Consider the following 22,415-nt stretch of genomic DNA (forward strand, 5'->3'; position numbering starts at 1 on the left):
TCAATGGTGGAAGTAGAACTTCTCCTCAAGGAAATTTTCAAAAGTTTGAAACGAATTCCAGCACACTCCAACAAAAGTTTGAAATAGCCGCATATTATATTGGAGTTTTACATGTAAAAGTTTGAAACTTCAATATATCGTGATATTAGTCTGTTTGGCTAAGCTGCAAAAATCAACTTATTTTGAAAAATATATTTTTTTAAAAAGTACTTTTTGGTGAAAATCAGTTTATGTTTGACTAATTAATTTGGAAAATAATTCTCAGCATCAATTAATATTTGGCCAAGCTTTTAAAAACTGCTTCTTATAGCCTATTTGACCACGCTTCTCCCAACCTCAAAAGTGTATTTTTTTCTCAAAAAGCACTTTTTTTTCTCAACTTGATGTGTTATGGCCAAGCCGTTTTTGAAAAAAATGCTTTTGGGAAGAAACAGAAACAATTTTAGAGCAGAAAAAGCAGTTTCTCCCCATAAACAGAAGCGGAAACATTTTTGACTTTTATTCTTACCAAAAATACCCTTAATAAAATATGGTATATATCAAAATAACCTTACCTATTTTAAACCTAATACTTAGAACTAGAGAATATATTATTTAACTCTCCTAATGTAAATATTTATTTTTATTTTTAGGATAGCTTTCTAATATATGATAACTTTTGGGATGAATGCTTTTATATTTGTTAATTAATTTTTTGATATATTTAAATCATCCTGAAAGAATTAAAATACTTTTTAATTTTATTATCATGTTTTACTTGAATAAAATAGAAAAACTTAATTATTATCTTTAATAATAAATATTTGAGATTATTTATTTATTCATATAATATTAACTGCTAAGTAAATCTCTTCATGTCCTTATTCGTAATTTGATTCTTAAAAGCACTTTTTGAAAAGCTTGGCCAAACACAAATTATTGCTCAAAAGCGCCTTTTAGATTGATTAGCCAAACAAAACTGCATCTCTCCAAAAGAACTTTTTCGAAAAGCACTTTTGGAAATAAGCAGATTTTTCTAGCTTGGCCAAACATGCAAAATCAACTTATTTTGAGTGATAAGTAGTTTGTATTTGGTTAATTAATTTGAAAAATACTTTTGAGCAATAATTAGTGTTTGGATAAGCTTTTAAAAAGTGTTTCTTAATGTATTTTTCTCAAAAGTGCTTCTCAAAAAATGATTCTCAAAAAAGTGCTTTTGAATATAAACTAATTTTTCCTGCTTCTCAAAAACTGCTTCTGCTTCTTCTCAAATTACTTTTTTTTTCCTCGGCCAAACACGTCAATTTTTGAAAAAAAAAAAACTTTTGGTCCAAAAAAGGCCGTAAATGTATTTTTAGGATTGGAGAAGCTTGACCAAACCGGATAATAGTTTCACATGTAAAAGTTCAATTTTATTTTCGTATTAGATAGTGGCTAAATTTTAATTAGTTTAGAGATTGTGGGTAAATATGGATAGGTATTTGTCTTCGGTAGCTCCTAAAATAGAAGTTTCGGATCTCATTCAAAAGTCGACTCTTTGACGCAAAAGTAGACAGAGTCATCTTTTCTTCTCGATACAACGAACAAATCCTTCTAAATCAATCGAAAAATGGTAAGGATCAAATCCATTTCTCTATCCTTAATTTAATTCCATAATCTTTTTTATATCATTTTCTGATTTTTCATTTTTCGCATAAATTATAGGTCTGCGTAGCGTGTTTAATACCGCTGTTCCTCGTCCCGATCGTTAATTTATTACCTGTTCTATTCCATATTCTCATGGTAAGATCTTTAAAAGCTAAATTAACCAGTTAATTTTGATGCTTACGACGTTAATTTTTCGTTTTTTTTTTGTGTGTGGATTTTTTAGGCAAAGATTTATAGAATGTTTGGAAAGGAGTATCAGAGACCGGAAAGAGCACCTCCTGCTTGTCCTTTTAAACCATCAGCTACTAAACCGAACAATTCTGTAAGTTGTTCAATTATAATGGCGTGATCTTTTGTTTTACGTGTTGACTTGCTTGAAAAATTTGTAAGCTACCAAAACAATAATTCCGTAAGTCATTTGATTATAAAGGTGCGATCTTTTGTTTAGACGTGTTGACTTACTTGAAAATTTTGTTCAATGTTGGGAATATATGAGCTGGATGATCCTGTGTCATGGCCTAGGCCCAACGGCCAAGGTATTGTCCGCTTTGGCCTGACCCCTATGCGTCAACATACGTCTTTTGGGACTCAGGGTCTTGTCCCTAATTTGTCACGATCCAAACTAGGGGCCAGCGATTTCTTGCTTAGATTGTTTGATTGAAATTCATTGGTTCACATGTGCTAAGTTGCCCGGGCTCGGGTGCGGGTATCCGATACGGGGATGCGGATCAAGATATGGATACGGGTGCGGGGATTGGGCTAACAACAACCCAGTAAAATCCCATTAGTGGGGTCTGGGGAGGGTAATGTGTACGCAGACCTTACCCCTACCCCGAAGGAGTAGAGAGGCTGTTTCCGAAAGACCATCGACTCAAGAAAACAAAAAGACAAAAGGAGACAATATTAGTATCACCACAGAAATCATAGGAAAAATAGTAATAACATGAAATCCAGAAGAAAGATGCAACGCAAAAGCGATAGCTAGTAAATAGGTCATGCATTGAAAAGCGAAATAGTAAGACACAACATTGCTACCGGCTATCTTAGACCAAAACCCTACCAGTCTAGTCTTATAAAGGTACGAAGTAAGGCAAGACTCAACTATCTCCTAACCTACAATCCTAATACTCGACCTCCACATCTTCCTATCAAGTGTCATGTCCTCGGAAATCTGAAGCCTCGCCATATCCTGCCTTATCACCTCTCCCCAATACTTCTTAGGCCGTCCTCTACCTCTTCCCGTGCCCTCCACAACCATTCGCTCACACCTCCTTACCGGAGCATCTGGGCTTCTTCTTTGAACATGCCCGAACCATCTGAGCCTCGCTTCCTACATCTTGTCATCAATGGGAGCCACGTGCACCTTTTCCCGAATATCATCATTCCTAATTTTATCCATCCTAGTGTGCCCGTACATCCATCTCAGCATCCTCATTTCTGCTACTTTCATCTTCTGGACATGTGAGTTCTTAACAGGCCAACACTCAGTCCCATACAGGCCAACACTCAACCCCATACTAAGAAAATTCAAAATAAAAAAAATAGCTACTCCCTCTGTTCTAGTTTATGTGAACCTATTTCCTTTTTGGTCCATTCCAAAAAGAATGACCCCTTTCTAAATTTGGTAACAATTTAGCTTAAACTTACAATTTTACCCTTAATGAGAAGCTTTTATAACCACACAAATATGCTGGGCCCCTTTTTGACTTGTTTAGGACCACAAATTTCAAAAGTCTTCATTTTTTCTTAAACTCCGTGCCCAGTCAAACATGTTCACATAAATTGGAACGGAGGGAGTATATGTTTAGTAGTTTTAAATTTTTATTTACCACGTAATTACTATAAAATTAATATACTTTGTTGCAAATACTATGTGAAGTAAAAAAAATTCTTCTAAAAAATTACTCATTGATGTTAACAACTATTTTGTTCATCATGATAAAGTACCGTCATTTTCCAATTGCAATATAGAAATTACTTCAAAAGAACGGAACGGCTACTGTTAAATCAATAATATTTGAATACTAAACAAGGTTTGGTGACAAACATGAGTGACCTTGGAATGTGTAAAATTATTATTATATTACTTTTTACATTTAAGAGTTCTTTAGGCATGAGAATCGAGTACATGACAGTATCTAGTTTATGACAGCTGTTCTCCTCTCTCAACTTAATACCCTCATCAACATTAATTGTCTTGCAATATCCACAGATTTTTAAAAGAGATTTACCAAATACACCAAACAAGGTTTGGTGACAAACATGAGTGACCTTGGAATGTGCAAAACACTAGTGCATTTATTATTATATTATTTTATTACATTTTCTTTACACCTAAAGGAACTGCAAATCACCTTTCCCCAACTTCTTTCAAGCTTGTACATATGCTCAAAATTCCCCAATTTCTTTCAAGCTCTTACAAAATTAGAACATAACCCTTGACTTCTTGATTTCTCTGACACACAAAGCAGCAAATATGAGACAAAAATACTATAAAATTGAAGGTATGCTATTTTCCATAACTTAAATCTGTTTTATTTTAGATTTTGAGAAATCAAAATCTCAAATTTTCTCTCAAATCTGTCGATGGACTCCGGTCAAAGTGTCTGAAGTTAGTTGACTGAATCCAGGACGTATCCCGTTTCCGCTCCCGTATCGAGACGGGTACGGCACCAAAATAGGCGAGTCCGTGCAACTTAGCCCATGTGTGTATACTGAATAGACATACATATCTGAATAAGCCGAGTGAAAAGCTAATTGGAATTGATGATAGTTGATTGATATAATGAGTGTGTGTTTTGTGTGGTTGGATATATCTGTTTGGGTAAGTTGGGGACCAAGTTGTTTGAAATTTGGATATAGGATATGCAAAAACCATTTAGCTTTTTTTGATAAAAATTTGTTTTTGTTGAAATTAGTGACCTCCTTGTGCCTTTAATGCCCCTTTTATTAGGGGAAGCATCAGAATATGTTGCATCATTTGAAAATTAGAGATTGAGTGTGTTTGTTACAAAGGAAAATGTTTTTCCATGGAAAATAGATTTCTTGGAAAATGTTTCTTAAGTAGTATTTTAACTTATTTTTCAGAGTGCAGTTGGTGAGTGTAAAATAATTTCCGGAAAATATTTTCTAATATTTGATTGGTGAGTAGAAAGTAATTTCTAGAAATGAGCATCCAACTGAAATGACCTTGGACCAGTTGGATATTGTCCAGCCCACAGTTAGCCTTACGGTTCATCATGGAAAATCCATACGGGAATGGGGAATCTGCCATCCAAACTAGTAAGTGCAAGGTTAGTTTGGTCATTTACCACCCCCTCCAGTCTATCCATTTCACCTGTTGTCTGGCGAACTAGAAAATAGATCAGAAGCTTGGAAAATTTTATGTTGCTCGGACTCTCTGAAAATGTGCCCGGATACGTGTCGGATCCTCCAAAAGTAGATCATTTTTGAAGGATCCGCACGGATGCTGCTACAGTTTGGAGAATCCGCGCAACATAGGGAAAATTGTATCTCTGGAAAATGACTTCCCCACTCTTCTAAAGGAAGTTATTTGCCGGAAATTAGAGGAGAATGTGTTCTGTAGGGAAATATTTTCCCAAACGTTTTAGATGACAAAACACCGGAGAATTAGTATTTTTCCTTCATTCCAAACAAACCCTATCTATCTCTGTCTGAATACCCCGATAGTATTCTTGATGATAACGTTGAGAACATAATATTTTTCTGAAGATGAATGTAAATTTGTAAAGTATGGGTTGAGGAATCAATCCGATGAATTTTTGAGGAGATTCTGATGCGCATGATGCTAGAACTCTGGGGATTTAGGCGATTATGGTCTATTCTTGTCCTCTTCCAGATCTTTATGATGGCTAGTACCATGAAACCAGAGAACAAAGTGAAATGAAAGGTTTAACCCACAATGAACAAAGCAGCAAAAGAACTTAACGTCAACCTTAGACTTTGTTCTCAGTTGGAATTCTCGAGTATAGTTTTTTGCTTCATTTCTCTAAGCTTAATGATAGACAAACGCAAATAAATGTACTTGGCACTTGGAAAAGAAATTTAGGTTGTTGTTTCTCATCCAATCATTTATATCTGGTATGCTGAAAAGTTTCTATAAAAAATTTCCTGTCTGCATGAGGTCATAATGGAAGGGAACACTCTTCTCCAATGCTTTTGTAAAGTACTAAAGTACTTTCAATTTTGTTTGATGAGGTTTAAGCGTTCGGATTTTCCGTTATTATGAAACTAAGTTTTAGATATGACTCTCAACACAACTGAAATATTTCTGCTAGGAGTAGGCATAGAATTACTTTGTTAACAGAACACTTGCAAAAGTCCTGTATTTTGTTACGTTGTCTTAAGACTGTTGGGACCCACAAAATACCTGCAGAAATATGTACGGGGAAAATAACCGTACTAAAATGGAGAAATAAGGACACCAAGATCTAACGAAAAACCTAGGCCCGAGAGAGTCAAAATAATATTACTATAGTGCGATTATACTCTTCACTCGAGTCACAAAGTCCTCGAGATGCAAAAGTAATTCCACTTTTGAAGTATCCTCACAATAAAACCACTCAATACTCTTTGTTTTTCCTCATAGATTTATTTTCTTAAAATGGGATGATACAAATGAGAGAGAACTGCCCCTATTTATAGGAGTAGAATACCTGTGATGATGTCATTGGTGACATCGATGGAAAATGTAAATTCTTAGTTTGCATTTTGAATTTATTTAATGGTCAGCTGGCCAAATTCAAACTTGTTGAAGATTTTATTGTTTTGACTTTCTTGCCAAAAAGAAGAGATTCTTCCTTTATCAATGGGCTTAGTTGGGTTGGAACTCACAAATCTCCCCCTCCATACCCATGCACCTATATGAGGTATCTTTGATTTCTTAGATAGTGGGACAAGTCTATTTATTATACTTGAAGTTGTCTCTCGGGATAACCTTGGCCAACATATTCCCGTGACTTTTGCTCGTGTGGATCTTTTTGGAATTCGTTCTCTACTAGATCATTAATCCAATAATATCTGACGTTGATGTGTTTCCTTATTGGACGGTGCATGGAGTTTTTACTCAAGTCTATTGCACTTTGATTATCACAATAGACAATATACTCCTTTTGCTGCAATCCAAGTTCTTGAAGAAATCAATTGAGTCTGGAGGGAAGATTTGTGGGGTCAAGCCTCTAGACTCAAGTAAAAGATCCCCCCTCCATTCTCAAGTTCTTTTGGCAAGAAGGTCAAAGTCAACCATAAAATCTGCATCAAGTTTGGATTTGGCCAGCCGGCCTTAAAATGAATTTACATTGCAAAGTTTGAGTTTTGTATTTTCTTGTTGATGTCATTGATGACATTAGCATGAGCTTTCTACCCTATAAGTAAGGGCATTTCTCTCTCATTTGTACCATCCAATTCACAAGCTGAGATGTGACTTTTTATGAGAAGGAAACTCGGAAAAGATGAATATGCACTTGGTTAATTGGAAAAATGTGATAGAAGGCAAGAAAGGAGTTGGTTTAGGGGTGAAGAATCTAAAACTGTAAGAGCCTACTATGTAAGTGGTTGTGGAGATTGAATGATAGCAAAAAGGAACTCTGAAAAGATGTGATCATCGCAAAGTATGGGAAAGAGAATTACTGGATTCCTAAACCTGTTTTGGTATCTAACAGAGTTGCTGTAGGGAAGCAGATATGCAGTCATTGGGGTGATTTCCAACAGCTAATTAGACTAAAAGTGGGTGATTGGAAACATTTAGATTTTGGTTTGTTCCGTTGTTGAATAAAGTCTATCATTCGAGTGTAGAAAGCTAAGTTGCACGGACTCGCCTATTTTGGTGCCGTACCCGTCTAGATACGGGACTGGGACGGGAGCGGGATACGTCCCGGATTCAATCAACTGACTTCAGACACTTTGACCGGAGTCCATCGACAGATTTGGGAGAAAAATTGAGATTTTGATTTCTCAAATTCAAAAATAAAAAGATTTAAGTTATGAAAAATAGCATACCTTCAATTTTGTAGTATTTTTGTTTCATATTTGCTGCTTTGTGTGTCAGAGAAACCAAGAATTCAAGGGTTATGTTCTGATTTGTAAGAGTTTGAAAGAAATTGGGGAATTTTGAGCATCTGTACAAGCTTGAAAGAAGTTGGGGAAAGGTGATTTGCAGTTCCTTTAGGTGTAAAGAAAATGTAATAAAATAATATAATAATAAATGCACTAGTGTTTTGCACATTCCAAGGTCACTCATGTTTGCCACCAAACCTTGTTTAGTGCATTAGGTAAATCTCTTTTAAAAATTTGTGGATATTGCAAGACAATTAATATTGACGAGTGTATTAAGTTGAGAGAGGAGAACAACTGTCATAAACTAGATACTGTCATGTACTCGATTCTCATGCCTAAAGAACTCTTAAATGTAAAAAATAATATAATAATAATTTTGCACATTCCAAGGTCACTCATGTTTGTCACCAAACCTTGTTTAGTATTCAAATATTATTGATTTAACAGTAGCCGTTCCGCTCTTTTGAAGTAATTTCTATATTGCAATTGGAAAATGACGGTACTTTATCATGTTGAACAAAATAGTTGTTAACATCAATGAGTAATTTTTTAGAAGATTTTTTTTTACTTCACATATTATTTGCAACAAAGTATATTAATTTTGTAGTAATTATGTGGTAAATAAAAATTTAAAACTACTAAACATATATCTATTTTTTTTATTTTGAATTTTCTTAGCCGAATCCCCGCACCCGTATCCATATCTGGATTCGCATCCCCGAATCTTAAAATTTAGATTTTGCCGAATCTGATACTCGGATTCGTCCCCGTATCGGATACCCGCATCCGAGTCCGAGCAACTTAGAGTCCGAGCAACTTAGGTAGAAAGGTGAATTTAAATCAGCTTCATTGTTGCTACAAATTATCATATATTATGCTTTATACTATCTTGACACATCTTTATATTAGTTTATGCCACATCTCATTTTTTGAGATTTTTGACGCACGGTCTGTAGTTACATAATTGATCAAAAGAAAATCAAAATGTGCAAATTGGCACGTCTTTATGCCTAAAGTTGTTGAATTCCAAGGTAGTATTGTGAGCATATGATAGTCTTTTTTTTTTTTTTTTTTTTTTTGATGAAGGGTATGAGCATATGATATCAGGTGAGGAATAAGTGGGTTTACCTTTTGCTGATCAAAAAGTGAGAAATAAGTGATATCTGCAACTTGCTAGAGATAAACTTTAGATACAAATATCGTATAAGTGAGTATGTTTGTTCAAATTGCTATTCAAGTATATAGACCACAGCCAGTTTATGGTGGCTAGAGGCAAAGCTAGCTGAGTTTCTAGATTTGCTTTTACTACATAGGTTTTGCTAGTAAAAAATTCAAAGATTGCCGCTCCATTTTTGTTTTCATGGACATACTATGTTGATGACTTTCATTCATGGAACTGGAAAAAGTTCATATTTGCTAAGGATAGGCTTCTTTGGACTTAAATAGTATTATTTAAGTTTTTTCTCAGAATGCCCCAATTCTAAAAATTTGTACTTATAAAGAAAAGTTACATATTATCCGAAATGTTTAAAAGGGTAAAATCACTAAGTGTATGCTAACCCCCTCTCCCCCCCTCCCACCCCACCACACACACAAGGGATGGAGGGAGATTTTTATCGGTTTGAGTTGAATATATAAGCACACATTGTCACTAAAGTATGGAATAAAAAAGAGAGATACTAATAATCAGGATGATTTCACAATCCATGTGAACTGTATATTTTTTTGGGGGACATCCCATTTAAATTGGCCAATTGCTAATTGGAAGTTGCAATACTTGTAGTCGGAGCTTCAAAACTTGATCAATCTATAGCCTTTGCTAATTGCAAGTTGCAATACTTGTAGTCTGACTTCAAAACTTGATCAATCTATAGCCTGCCTGAACTACTCAGAAGAAAAGTGGAAAGGAAATATAAAATTTCTTGCATTTGTTTATCAAAGAAACAAATTGTGAACTCTTAAATCTATTAACTTCCAGAAGATGGTGGTTTCACTTGTCTTTGTGCCATTTGAACTAAATTTTATGTCCTTTTGCCCATCTTCTTATTTATCGTGTTAACCATTACACTGTATAAACCATAACACTGTATAACGAAACACTGTGTGTTTAACAGGTCACGGGAGAACCAAGTTCTGGCGCCTCTCATCCTATACCTAAGGCAGTTGGAGTGGATGATTCCAAGCAGGATTAACTTTGGAAGAATTGGAAAAAGCAAATATCGGTTATGTCTTCCTTGAGACTATGCAGGTTTATCTAGCCATTGGCAAAATGATATGTGTGCTACCTATATCATCTTGGTTAATTTAGTTTGTGGAGATTTGGATAATGTAAACTGAACCTTCTTACATTTTTATGGTTAACTTGTAAATCTCTGTTAGAAGCACACATGACATCTGCTTGTGTTTCCAACTTTATAATCTCTCTTCAGCCATGTTATGTATTTGGAAGTGTCGAATTATGCCTTAATCGATGTCAGTAGCGCAGACAAGAGTCGGTTGCTCTAGTGGTAATTACCCTTCACTTCCAACCAAGAGGTTGTGAGTTCGAGTCACCCCAAGAGCAAGGTGGGGAGTTCTTGGAGGGAGGGATGCCGAGGGTCTATCGGAAACAGTCTCTCCTCCAGGGTAGGGGTAAAGTCTGCGTACACACTACTCTCCCCAGATCCCACTAGTGGGATTATACTGGGTTGTTGTTGTTGATATCAGTAGTGCGCTTAATGCCTCGTGTCCCCTATGTTGTTCTTGACTCTTTGCAGTCTATGACTACACCACTGTATGAGATAGTAAGAGGAGTAAATTGAACCGACTTTAGCTTCCCTGGTCCCTACTCTGTAATTGGCGAAATCTTTCTTCTTCCTCCAGAAAAAGGAGTAAATTCTTTACACCGATATGTCGTACTCCTTTACAGTGGCGTAGCCACATACATTGAAGGGTGGTCAACCGAACACTCTTCATCGAAAAGTATATATTGTATATATAGTAATTTTTATTGTGTATATATGTCAAAAAATATTGTTATGTGTATATTAAATTTGGCGAATTACTAGCTTAGCCATTGCTCCTTTAACCAGGTTGCCCGACAGACTATGTGTAAGCTGGGTCGGAAACTACTTTATCAAAAGAGAATAAAGTGTCAGCTTTCAAGCATTAGCTAAATGGTAGCTAATATTTATTTTCGTTTGTATTTGATATCTTTTTCTTGCTTAACTGGCAAGTGAAGATCTACCATAACGATTTTGTGGGATCCTTTACAACTGGAATGCTTGTATCTGCAGTTTTGGGGGCCATTTTGTTGAATATGATGTATATTTCGTTTTTCTTGCCCATGTCTTTTAAAATTGTGGACATGTGTTTTTTATTCAATTGATTCAACAACATTCAACTTAGGAAAATGTTTGCTTTTGTCAAAAGGTGAAAGGTATAGGCTCGAGTCGTCTTTGTTATGTGATATTCAATTTTGTTTGCCAAGTCTATGACAAATTTTTAGAAGGATAGGTTTTACTTTAGGCCATATGACTTGTGAGGTTTAAAAAAGAGGCATTTAAGCCTGTCCACAAAGCCAAAAAATAAAGGTTCATTAATGTTACTGCATTTAAATTAGAAACTGTTATTATTTGTAGAAATATTTTACCTGATTTTACACCGTTTCAAATAAAATAGTACAGAGTTGTAAAAGCATAAGAACTATATAGAACCATTTACAAAGTTTCAAATAAAATAGTTTGGTGGATAAGTTTTTTCAACCAAGTTGGCACGGGGTGCCTTGGCGTAGCTGGTAAAATTACTGCCATGTGACTAGGAGGCCACGGGTCGATCGCGGAAATAGCCACTTGTAGAAATACAGAATAACACTGCGTACAATAGACTATTGTAGTCTGGTCCTTTTCCGAACCCAACGCATACCGGAACAAGTAAAATTACTGCCATGTGACTAGGAGATCACGAGTTCGACCGCGGAAATAGCCACTTGTAGAAATACAGAATAAGACTGCGTACAATAGACTCTTGTAGTATGGTCCTTTTCCGAACCCAACGCATACCGGAAGCTTGGTGCACCGAAAATGCACTTTAAGTTGGCATCATTACACCATATGTAAGTAGTGGTGGCTGGTCTCTCTAAGTCTGCAACATAATTATATTATGGTAATATGGTGGCCTTAAATTGTAGCAGCCACGGCCCATGTGTATTCACAAAGTTGTGAAGAAATTGGATTTCAACTAAATAATAATTGAATACATCATGGGTTGGTGAGCTATTAGTCAACTGTTTCAGTGTATAAGATCTTGGTTGAAATTTAGGTGAATGTTTGTTGAAAAGTCTTAAAAGAAAGTTCTGCGTAATTGCTACTAAAACCAAAGATTGCCACCTTAAAAATTAATATACTATTTTAATGTGTTAAATTTTTTGCAGAAAACCAAGTTATTGTTTTCAAGACTCTGGTGAAGTGATGGGGTAATCAATCAGAACGAAGAAGCCAGGAATTTTCCAAGTAATTTGTTTTATTCTTATTTAGATGAAAGTAGATGAATAATCACCGAGAGTTGTATATGATGGAATAGATAAGATTCCTCCGTCCTCAATCAAAAGTCTCGGCTTTGAGTCCTAGGGATGAAGGGGAGTGCTTTCCTTTTAAATGGCCTTACACATCGCAAATTCAGATTAGTCGGAGCCCCGATATAAATACCGGACACCCAGTAGAAAACCAAAAAAACAACAACAATATAATGTATAAGCTTTGATTTGGTATTTTCTTTCATTATTTGTTTCTCTTACTTAGCAAGTGAGCACTATTTCAATGTGCTTCTATTTATTTCCACTCATAATTAATGATGATGCTCAAAATTGGTCCAAAACAAAATTTTCAACAGAACATTTGGAAATTTTTAAGAAATGCATTTCGTAGAAGTTCTAGTGAAAATGTTTAAGGAAATTTTTTTCTAAAAATCAAACGTGGTTGGATAATTGTTGTTTCTATCAAGACAAGATAATTTTTGATCTATTTCCAAAAGCGTTTGGTAAAAGTTAAAGAGCTAGGCTTTTAAAATTTAACAAGCTCTCTAAAGTCAATAGCAACTTTCTATTAGACCAAAGTTAATTAATCCAAAGTTAAGTGATCATGGAGGTCGCTGATTAGGATAAAAGGTTATTAAGTAGTCGAGTGATTTCTCTATTTTCTTTGGAAGACCGTTGTTCTAGTTTAGAGTATTTTATCTGCTCCTTCTTCTCCTTCTTAGTATTACTATTATTATTCTATTATTATCTTATTTTTCAATTCTATTACTACTGTTTTTTTATTTGATTAGTGTATTGGGGAAAATCAATATTACATTTGGAATTAATTATGTGGCTGTCATGGCAAGACACGTAGATTATTAGAAGAGTGACAGCTGGCAAAGAGTACTTAAAGAGACGCGAGTCTTAATAGGTACGAGCAAAGTGTCTAGAAGACAAGAAGGAACGGTCGCTCGGGTCTCTTCATAATTTGAAGAGACACCGGTAGAATGAACCAAGATAGCAAAAAGTACAGATTTGCTAAATCTTCAATTAATGAGCATGCATGATTGAAAACGTTACAGAATCTTCACGAAACAGTTACGATTGCCAATTATAACATTTTATTAATGTCATTAAATGCTCATAGTGACTCGATTATTAGAGGGAAGAGACGTTGTACTTAGAAATAGCTATAAAAGGAAGAGAAATGACATATGTACGGACACGTTCTGATTACTATTGAAAGATACTTGTTTACTTTGCTTTATATCGATTACTTTGTTATTACACATTCTAAATTTTTCCTTTTCCATTGCAAAAATATTCTTTTGTTTGATTATCAGTAGACCGAGTACTTCTTAAAATAAGCTTTGACCAAAACTCCTATTTTTCGGTTAAACAAATTGGTTCCGTTACCGGAAATCTAATAATCTTCTCACTTTCCAAATCCGTTCTTTTATTAAAAAGAATTATGTCGAATGCCAACGACAACAACCAACAAAACTTACAAAACCAACAAAACCAGCAAGGAGACGGAACTCAGCAACATCAGTTGAATCATCTAAATCAACAAGGAGATAGAACGCCAATCCCCTCCCCACGAAACTCTCATCGACAATCTCGAGAAGGGACCCCTGATAGATCTGAATCAAATATCAATGACCAACATGAGAATGATCAAGCTATTGATGTAACGTTGGTCAACAATGTTCTTCAAGCTTTTGTCAGCGGGTTGCCAACTGTACCACCAACTCCACCTCTAAATAATACCGCAACCATAGAAAATCCTCGCTCGAGACTCGCTAATTCAGGCAGTGGAGGAATTCCCAGCAAATCTCGTGATGGAGGGTCAGGTAACCCAGTTAATTCTGATTTACAAAGTTTAGTGCTAACTTTGCAGAAACAGCTCAAAGAACATAGTGATCGCATAGAGCAGATACCCGATGTACCACCTATAATCAAAGGAATAGATATGGAGAAATACTCTCAACAACCTTGGAAGTTAAGTGCCGCTCCTTTGCCAATTCTAAAAAAATTCAAGATTCCCGATATCCTGAAGTACGATGGAACAACTGATCCACGGGATCACGTAATGGCATTTACTACTGGCGTAAAGGACAACGACTTGACCAAGCAAGAAATTGAATCAGTATTGGTCAAAAAATTCGGAGAAACACTCACGAAGGGAGCACTAACTTGGTATTCTCTTTTACCTGAAAATTTTATTGATTCTTTTGCTGAGCTTGCAGATTCATTTATCAAAGCACATTCGGGAGCTCAAAAAGTTGAAAAAAGGATGGAAGACATTTTCAAAATAAAACAAGGAGATACGGAGCTGCTCAGGGAATTCGTAGACAAATTCCAGCGTGAAAGGATGATATTGACACGTGTACCCGATAACTGGGCGGCTATGGCATTTGCCAGTAATATAAATGAAAAAAGCTCAGAAGCCACGAGGAGACTCAAAGAAATCTTACGAGAATTTCTATCAACAACTTGGAATGATGTTTACAATAGATACAACACAAAGCTGCGGATAGAAGAAGATACTAACACTCAGTCTCAAAAAGATGAAAAAGTAAGTTCAAGGAGGGCAGAAACTGAAAAAAGGTTCGGTAAAAACAGGTACGAATCTTATATGGGACTAGCAGGAAGGGATTCATGTTCAAAACAGGAAAATCCAAGATATGAACCTAGGTCAAGGGACAGAGAATCAGGTTTGTCGTCGAGGTTCGGAAAAGGGCGAAACATGCGAGATACGCGAGACGACGACATAGGTTCAAAAGCAAAAATTGGTGGTTACAGTTTTAATGTAAGAACATCCAAGTTGGTGGATGTTCTAAGAAGTATGGGAGATAAGGTACGGTGGCCAAAAGAAATGAGATCAAACCCAAACAAGAGAAATCCCAAATTTTGGTGCGAGTTTCACAACGATCACGGTCATAAAATGGCGGACTGCAGATTGCTACAAGGTGAAGTAGAGCATTTATTAAAACAAGATTACTTAACTGAATTATTTAGTGAAAAGAGAAAGCAAGCGTATATGAAGAATAGGCCGGAACCGCCAAAACCTCCATCACCAAAGAGAACGGTTAATGTTATAAGTGGAGGGGAAGATATCAATGGCGTAACATATACGTCGGCAAAAAAGGTGTCAAAAATCACGGTCACCCATGGGAAGCGAGTTCGTCAAGTTTTGGAAGAAGATAGTATAACATTTGATGATGCAGATGTAGATGGCGTGCTGATCCCACATAATGATGCACTGGTAATATCTTTACTTGTACATGATACTAACGTATAACGAGTTTTGATTGATCCAGGAAGTTCTGTAAATATCATTCTATTACGAGTGGTAAATAAGATGCAATGCAATGATAAATTGGTACCCAAAGCGCGGACCTTGTCTGGTTTTGACAACTCAAGCATTGTAACAAAAGGGGAGATAATACTCACCACATTCGCAGATGGAGTAGTCAAAGACACCAAATTTCAAGTGATAGAAATTTACATGGCGTATAATATGATTCTCGGCAGACCGTGGATTCACGAAATGGATGTTGTTCCGTCTACCCTACATCAAGTTATCAAGTTTCCTTCACAATGGGGAATATGATAAATCCGCGGTGATCAATAAGCTTCTCGAAGCACTAACTCAGTGGCAGATTCAAGCACAAAAAGCGACGTAAAATAACAATTACAGAATTCAGTTGAGGATGTAGCAACACAAGCCTCAACTATAGAAGGGAAAACAGAAGTAGACTCGAGGCATGATACTATTTAAGAACCAGAAGAAAATGAAAACATCAAAACAACAATCGAGGAACTGGAAGCTGTGGTATTATTTGTACATTGGCCGGATAGAAAAGTCTACATTGGAACCAACCTATGTCCGGAGATGAAAAGTAAGTTAATTAAATGTTTAAAAGCTAACACAGATTGTTTTACTTGGTCGCATTCAGATATAATAGGTATACCATCGGAGGTAATGACCCATAAACTGAATTAAGACCCAACATACCCACCTGTCAAACAAAAGAAAAGAAGCAAGGTTCCTTCAAGAATTAGGTGATTCAGGATGAGGTACAAAAGCTGTTAAAAATTGGGTCTATCCGTGAGGTAAAGTATTCAGATTGGTTAGCTAATACTGTAGCAGTGCCCAAAAACAATGGTAAGTAGCGAGTTTGTGTAGATTATACTAATTTAAATAAAGCTTGCCATAAAGATTCTTTTTCATTACCGCACATAGATCAACTAATTGATGCTACTATGGGACATGAGCTAATAAGTTATTTAGATGCCTATTCAGGATATAATCAGATAAAAATGGATCCTCTAGATGAGGGAAAAACTTCCTTTATTAAAGACAGGGGAACTTACTGCTATAAAGTTATGCCATTCGGTCTAAAGAATGTCGGGGCCACGTACCAGAGGCTAGTGACCAAGATGTTTCAAGAACATCTAGGAAAAACTATGGAGGTTTATATAGATGATATGCTAGTCAAATCACAACAAGCAGGGGATCATATTCAACATCTGTCAGATACGTTTCAGATTCTCCACAAATTTAACATGAAGTTAAATCCTGAGAAATGTGCCTTTGGCGTGTCGTCAGGTAAGTTCTTGGGATTCCTTGTTTCTAACTGTGACATTGAAGTAAATCCCGTGCAGATTAAGGCTATTGAAGGAATACCGGATATACTTACGAGCAAAAAAGAAGTGTAGAGGTTGACAGAAAGAATAACAGCGTTGGGAAGATTTATTTCCAAGTCATCGGAAAAATGCTTTAAGTTCTTTTCAGTTATGAAAAAGCAAAATCAATTTGAATGGTCTAAAGAATGTCAACAAGCGCTCAAAAATTTAAAAGCATACTTGTCAAATCCACCATTGCTAGCCAAACCGAAGGACGGGGAAAAATTACTCATCTACCTTGCTGTTGTGGAAGTAGCGGTAAGTGCCATATTAGTTCAAGAGGACCAAGGTAAACAATATCCAATTTATTATGTTAGCAAGTCTTTATTGGATGCTGAAACTCGATATCCTCATTTAGTAAAACGTGCACTAGCATTAATTATGTCAACTAGAAAATTAAGGCCTTATTTTCAATGTCACCCTGTTTCTGTAGTAACTGACTACCCCTTACATAATATATTGCATAAACAAGAGTTATAGGGTAGGTTAGACAAATGGGCTATAGAGCTAAGTGGATATGATATCACATATCAACCTAGAACTGCAATAAATCACAGGTTTTAGTAGATTTTGTGACAGATTTTAGCCTAGGGATGCAAGCAGAGGCGGAAAAAGAACTACAGGTATTTAACGGGTCTAATCCAGGTACTTGGACCTTATTTACCGATGGCTCTTCAAATGTAAATGGAGCAGGTTTAGGCATTGTCTTGACCCACATGCGGGAGAAACTATACGGCAAGCCATAAAATGCCATTCTATTACTAATAAATGAAGCAACATATGAAGCTATTATCGCAGGTCTAGAATTGGCACGAGAGCTCGGAATAGAGCAGGTCATAATCAAAAGTGACTCGCAACTCGTAGTTAACCAAATGCAAGGGACTTATATAGCTAGAGAGGCGAGGATGCAACAATATCTGGAAAAGGCACGAGATTTAATTAGACAATTCCAAACTTGGAAAATTGTGCAGATACGAAGAGATAAGAATGTTGAAGCAGACATGTTAGCTAATCTAGCATCCGCTGTAGAATTGACCAATGAGGAGAATGCTTCTGTAATACATTTATTTCATTCGGTACTCGACCAAGATAAAAATTAGGTAAATTTCAATAATTTAACTTGGGATTGGAGAAACGAAATTGTTAATTTTTTGCAGTACGGAATACTACCTGAAGATAAGAAAAAGGCTTAGGCACTTCGTCGAAAAGCTACTCGTTACTTTTTAGATCGGGGCAATCTATATCGAAAAATGTTTGGCGACCCTCTAGCAAGGTGTCTTGGACCTTCTCAAATAGAATATGTGATGTGAGAAGTATATGAGGGACATTACGAAAATCATGCCGGAGAAAGATCCTTGGTGAAAACTTTAATTAGAGCAGGGTATTACTGGCCAAAAATGGAAGAAGAAGCAGAAAATTTTGTGGTAAAATATGACAAGTGCCAAAGGTATGGTAATAACATGCGTCGACCATCTGAATTACTACATCCGGTTGTTGCACCATGGCCTTTTATGAAGTGGAGGATGGATATAGTGGGTCCACTACCACAAGCCAAAGGCAAGGTACAATTTATATTAGTACTCAGTGATTATTTTACTAAGTGGGTAGAAGCAGGTGCCTTCAAACATGTACGAGAAAAAAAGGTCAGGGATTTCATCTGGCGAAACATCATATGTCGGTTTGGAGTTCCAACAGAGATCATGTGCGATAATGGCCCGCAGTTCATAGGTGCATAAATCACATAATTCTTTCAAAGTTGGAAGATTAAAAGGATTACCTCTGTCACGCCCTAAAACCATGTGACCGGCACCCGGTACTCTACCCGACCCGAGTGAACCATCCCAGAAATTAATACTCATCTATATGCCTAATAGGAGATATGAAAGCCTCTTCAAATACAATCATCTTAAGATATAACCCAAATCATAAAAATATCTTTAAGCAACTATTTTACTTTGAAATAAAACTTCAAAAAGGTAGAAGAAATTTTCATTCATGCATGCCATATGAGTAACCATAGGATTACAACCCAAAATGAATACTACTATTGTCTATGGAATCTCTATGACATGGAATGACATAGCCAACCAAGGGATAACCCAGTGGCTCAAAAGAATGATAATATAATAAAGTCCTCCACTGGTGCGAGGGTGGAGTCTCACCAAAAGTATCAACAGGAAATGTAAAGCTGTCCTATCCACGCGGTCCAAGCTGCTCAGGTCCAGTCCCTGAAAACAGAAATGGAAATGTGGCCGAAAGGCCTAAGCTCCACATGCCTAGTACGAATCATGAACGGCTCCCCCCAAAAAAATAGGACAAGCCTTAAGGAGTGGTAAGATATGCAATAACAATTGATATAAGAAAAAAATATTTATATCAATTAATAATTTAGAAAATAAAATAATATAATAAGATAATACATATTTCAATATCTTCCTTTAGCGTTAATCTTTAAAAAATCATGTTAGATTTTTCATTTACCGGGAGCATTATACCATCACCGACACGAGAAAAAGACAACTCGGTTATGTACCTAGCGGCAAGTATCATATACCCTACTTGATCAGGTCGTCTCATCGTAGTGCCGCATGAATCGACTCAGCCGTGCTAATAAAGTAGCACAATAGTACCCCCTAATGGGAAGTACTCTGCCGTAGTCCCCAACCTTAAGGTAGGTTCTACGCCTACACCGGCACGTGTAGTTTCATGACCTAATGAGGAAAATATCCAAGGTCAATCTCGGTGAACTTGAGTAACTCCGAAAACCTTTACATTTATCAATGACGATATTCATAGCCAAATCAACTACTTGAAAATAGTTAAATCCAAAATATTTCACAACTCATGTATTTGCGTATAAAAAAATACTACAAGTGCTATTCTCATTTGTTTAGTTTTAAAATTTGAATAACATTTCAAGAAAATAATATTCAAGCACTCAAAATCTTTTATGATGTAAGAAATGGTATAATACCAACTCACTCGTCCCCACAAGATAGGACTCATAATTAGAAGCTGAATTTAATCGTGTTTCGATATGAGTTTGGAGAAAAGCTCCGAAGGTAATAAGTTTCAACGTACCTCAAATTGCTTCCAACCTTACCCTAAATGATCCAATAATGCCGACGAGTCACAATCTACATATACGAACTCATATAATTCAATAACACGTCACAACAATACCAACTAACCCAACAAGTGCCCAACACTTTAAGTCTATTTTCATAAGTTTAGCAAAAATCCCCATTTCATCATTTGAATGTAAATCCTTAAACTTTAAATCAAAATCCTTCATTAAACATGTCATGGGATCTAGTCATTCCATTGAAATCTCAAAATAACATCGTGGAACAAGACCCAACACTATTCATCATCCCTACCAACCCATTCTTCTAGGGTTTCATGAATAGAGGTCTAAATACAAATTGATATTCGTAAATATACTCTTCTACATCTATGGAGTATAATGTATTATATTGGAGTGAAGGGATTACCTTTTTGTTCAACCCTAGAAGAATTCAAGATTTGGGTTCTTGAAGTGTTCTTGAGATTTTCTTCAACAGATCTAGAATTTCCATGTAGTTGAAGAGTTAAGAGGTGTATTTAATGAACTAGATCTACCAAGAAAGAATTAAATTCTTACCTTATGGTGTATTAATGGTAGAGAGCCTTCTTATATCTCTAAGTCTTCAAATACAAAGCTTCAAAATATAAAAGACCAATTTCCTCCCGTAATTGCCTTAAAAAGGCTTCAAAGATCGCATGCCGCCTGGGACGCGTCGCATGCACTATCACGTGCGTCCCAACTCTATGAAATTTAAGAGGACGCCAAGGTTGGCGCGATGGGCATAGTTCACTGCCCCCATTCTTGGCAGATGGAGAATTGAGGGCTATGGGGATGCGACACGTCACCCATAGCGTTGACCTCTGAAGATTAAAAATTGATGCTCCTAACTTCCTCTTTGATTAACCCCATTCCCTTAATTTAAAATTTTATCTAGATGTGTTCATCTTGCTTAACTATTTTATTCTTTTAATTTCCTTTTTGTCCCCTTGTTTCCTAGCTAGTAACCACGCCACCTAACTCATATTCCATCCACCATCACCTTAAGCTCATATCTTTGATTCCCTCATTTTCCATTTGTATTTCCTTGTTCCTTAATTCATTTCCTTTCAAGAGTTGTTAATAATACTTTTAATTACCATCCATCCAACATTCATTCTTTGATTGAAGTCATTAGTTCCAAATACCTCAATAACTTCGTGCTACTCAAATAATTCATATAGCTTGGGTTTTTCAAATTACATCCTTAAGCTCAAATTAAATCCAAATTATTCATAGAGGTTACATGGCTTTACATTCTCCCCCACTTAGAAACATTCGTCCTCGAATGTAAATCCTTGGTCATGTTAAAGTCCAAAAGCATGATCTCCAAGCATCTCCAAAACTTTCCTACTTCCCAATTCTTAAAGATTTGAAATTTGTCTAACTCTCCAAATTTCTAAAAATTTTGCTAGAGTTTTCTTTGCTTATAGGCCTAGCCAAAAAATTTAACCCGACAGCGAGCCACAAGAGTACAATATAAAAGGCTCTACATGGCTCTACTCATCATAACTACATAAATAAATGCCTTCATGGCCTTATATATCTCCAACTACCATTACATAGCCTCTCCCGGCATTACCACAATAAAATTTATTACTATAAGACAAGCCTAACAACCATGTACAATAGATGAACCAATCAATCACTTATCCCATGGAATTCGATAACTCTAAACTCAAAATTTCAAAAAAGGTAGCCATACCTGATGTCGCGAATAAGTGAGGGTTTCGGATTTTTATATCCTCCTCAGTCAGTAGCCTCCTCGACGTCATGATTACGCTATAACACTTTAACTGAAGCTATGTCTTTAGTCCTCAATCTACGAACTTGCCTATCAAGAATCTCAACCGGCTCTTCTTCATAAGATAAGCCGTCATTTATCTCTACTACCTCCGGTGAGATGATGTGAGCAGGATCGGGCACATACCCCCGTAGCATCGACACATGGAAAACAGGATGAACCAAGGTCATCGATGCAGGAAACTCTAGCTTGTAGGCTACTTCACCAATCCTTTTCAAGATTTGATATGGACCAATAAATCTAGAACTTAGCTTGCCCTTCTTCCTAAATCTCATAACGCCCTTCATTGGCGATACTTTCAAGAATAATGATCACCCTCTTTAAACTCCAACTTACGTTGACGTACATCTGTATAGCATTTTTGTCGGCTCTGAGCAGTCTTAAGTCATTGTTGAATCAAAGCCACCTTCTCTAAGGCATCATGTACAAGGTCGGGACCAAGTAGTCCTACCTCAGTCGGCTCAAACCATCCAATAGGTGATCTACAACGTCGTCCGTACAAAGCCTTTTAGGGAGCCATATGGATACTAGCTTGATAGCTATTATTGTAGGCAAATTCAATTAGAGGTAAGTCTTCATCCCAATTCCCACCAAAATCAAGGACACAAGCTTGAAACATG

General features: G+C 36.3%; 2 protein-coding genes across 2 annotated transcripts; one reads left to right on the forward strand and one right to left on the reverse strand.

Annotated features, from left to right (window-relative positions):
* The first annotated feature begins 1,448 nt into the window (after positions 1–1,448).
* Positions 1,449–10,142, forward strand: LOC104214887 (uncharacterized). Its single transcript, XM_009764610.2, has 4 exons — positions 1,449–1,591; positions 1,684–1,761; positions 1,850–1,948; positions 9,816–10,142. Exons 1-4 carry the CDS (start codon positions 1,589–1,591, stop codon positions 9,891–9,893), a joined length of 258 nt encoding a protein of 85 aa, XP_009762912.1. The 5' UTR covers positions 1,449–1,588; the 3' UTR covers positions 9,894–10,142.
* An 11,631-nt stretch (positions 10,143–21,773) lies between these two features.
* On the reverse strand, positions 21,774–22,082 carry LOC138874069 (uncharacterized). Its single transcript, XM_070152573.1, has one exon. It carries the CDS (start codon positions 22,080–22,082, stop codon positions 21,774–21,776), a length of 309 nt encoding a protein of 102 aa, XP_070008674.1.
* Between the last annotated feature and the right edge of the window lie 333 nt (positions 22,083–22,415).

Source organism: Nicotiana sylvestris, chromosome 7 (genome assembly GCF_000393655.2).
Source record: "Nicotiana sylvestris chromosome 7, ASM39365v2, whole genome shotgun sequence".
Lineage (NCBI taxonomy): Eukaryota > Viridiplantae > Streptophyta > Magnoliopsida > Solanales > Solanaceae > Nicotiana > Nicotiana sylvestris.

Excerpts from the sequence above, each read along its gene's own strand:
- LOC104214887 (XM_009764610.2), top strand. Across the intron at positions 1,762-1,849 it reads TTCTATTCCATATTCTCATG|GCAAAGATTTATAGAATGTT; the intron begins GTAAGATCTTTA and ends TGGATTTTTTAG. Across the intron at positions 1,949-9,815 it reads CTACTAAACCGAACAATTCT|GTCACGGGAGAACCAAGTTC; the intron begins GTAAGTTGTTCA and ends TGTGTTTAACAG.
- LOC138874069 (XM_070152573.1), bottom strand. The coding sequence starts at position 22,082 with ATGAAGGGCGTTATGAGATTTAGGAAGAAGGGCAAGCTAAGTTCTAGA.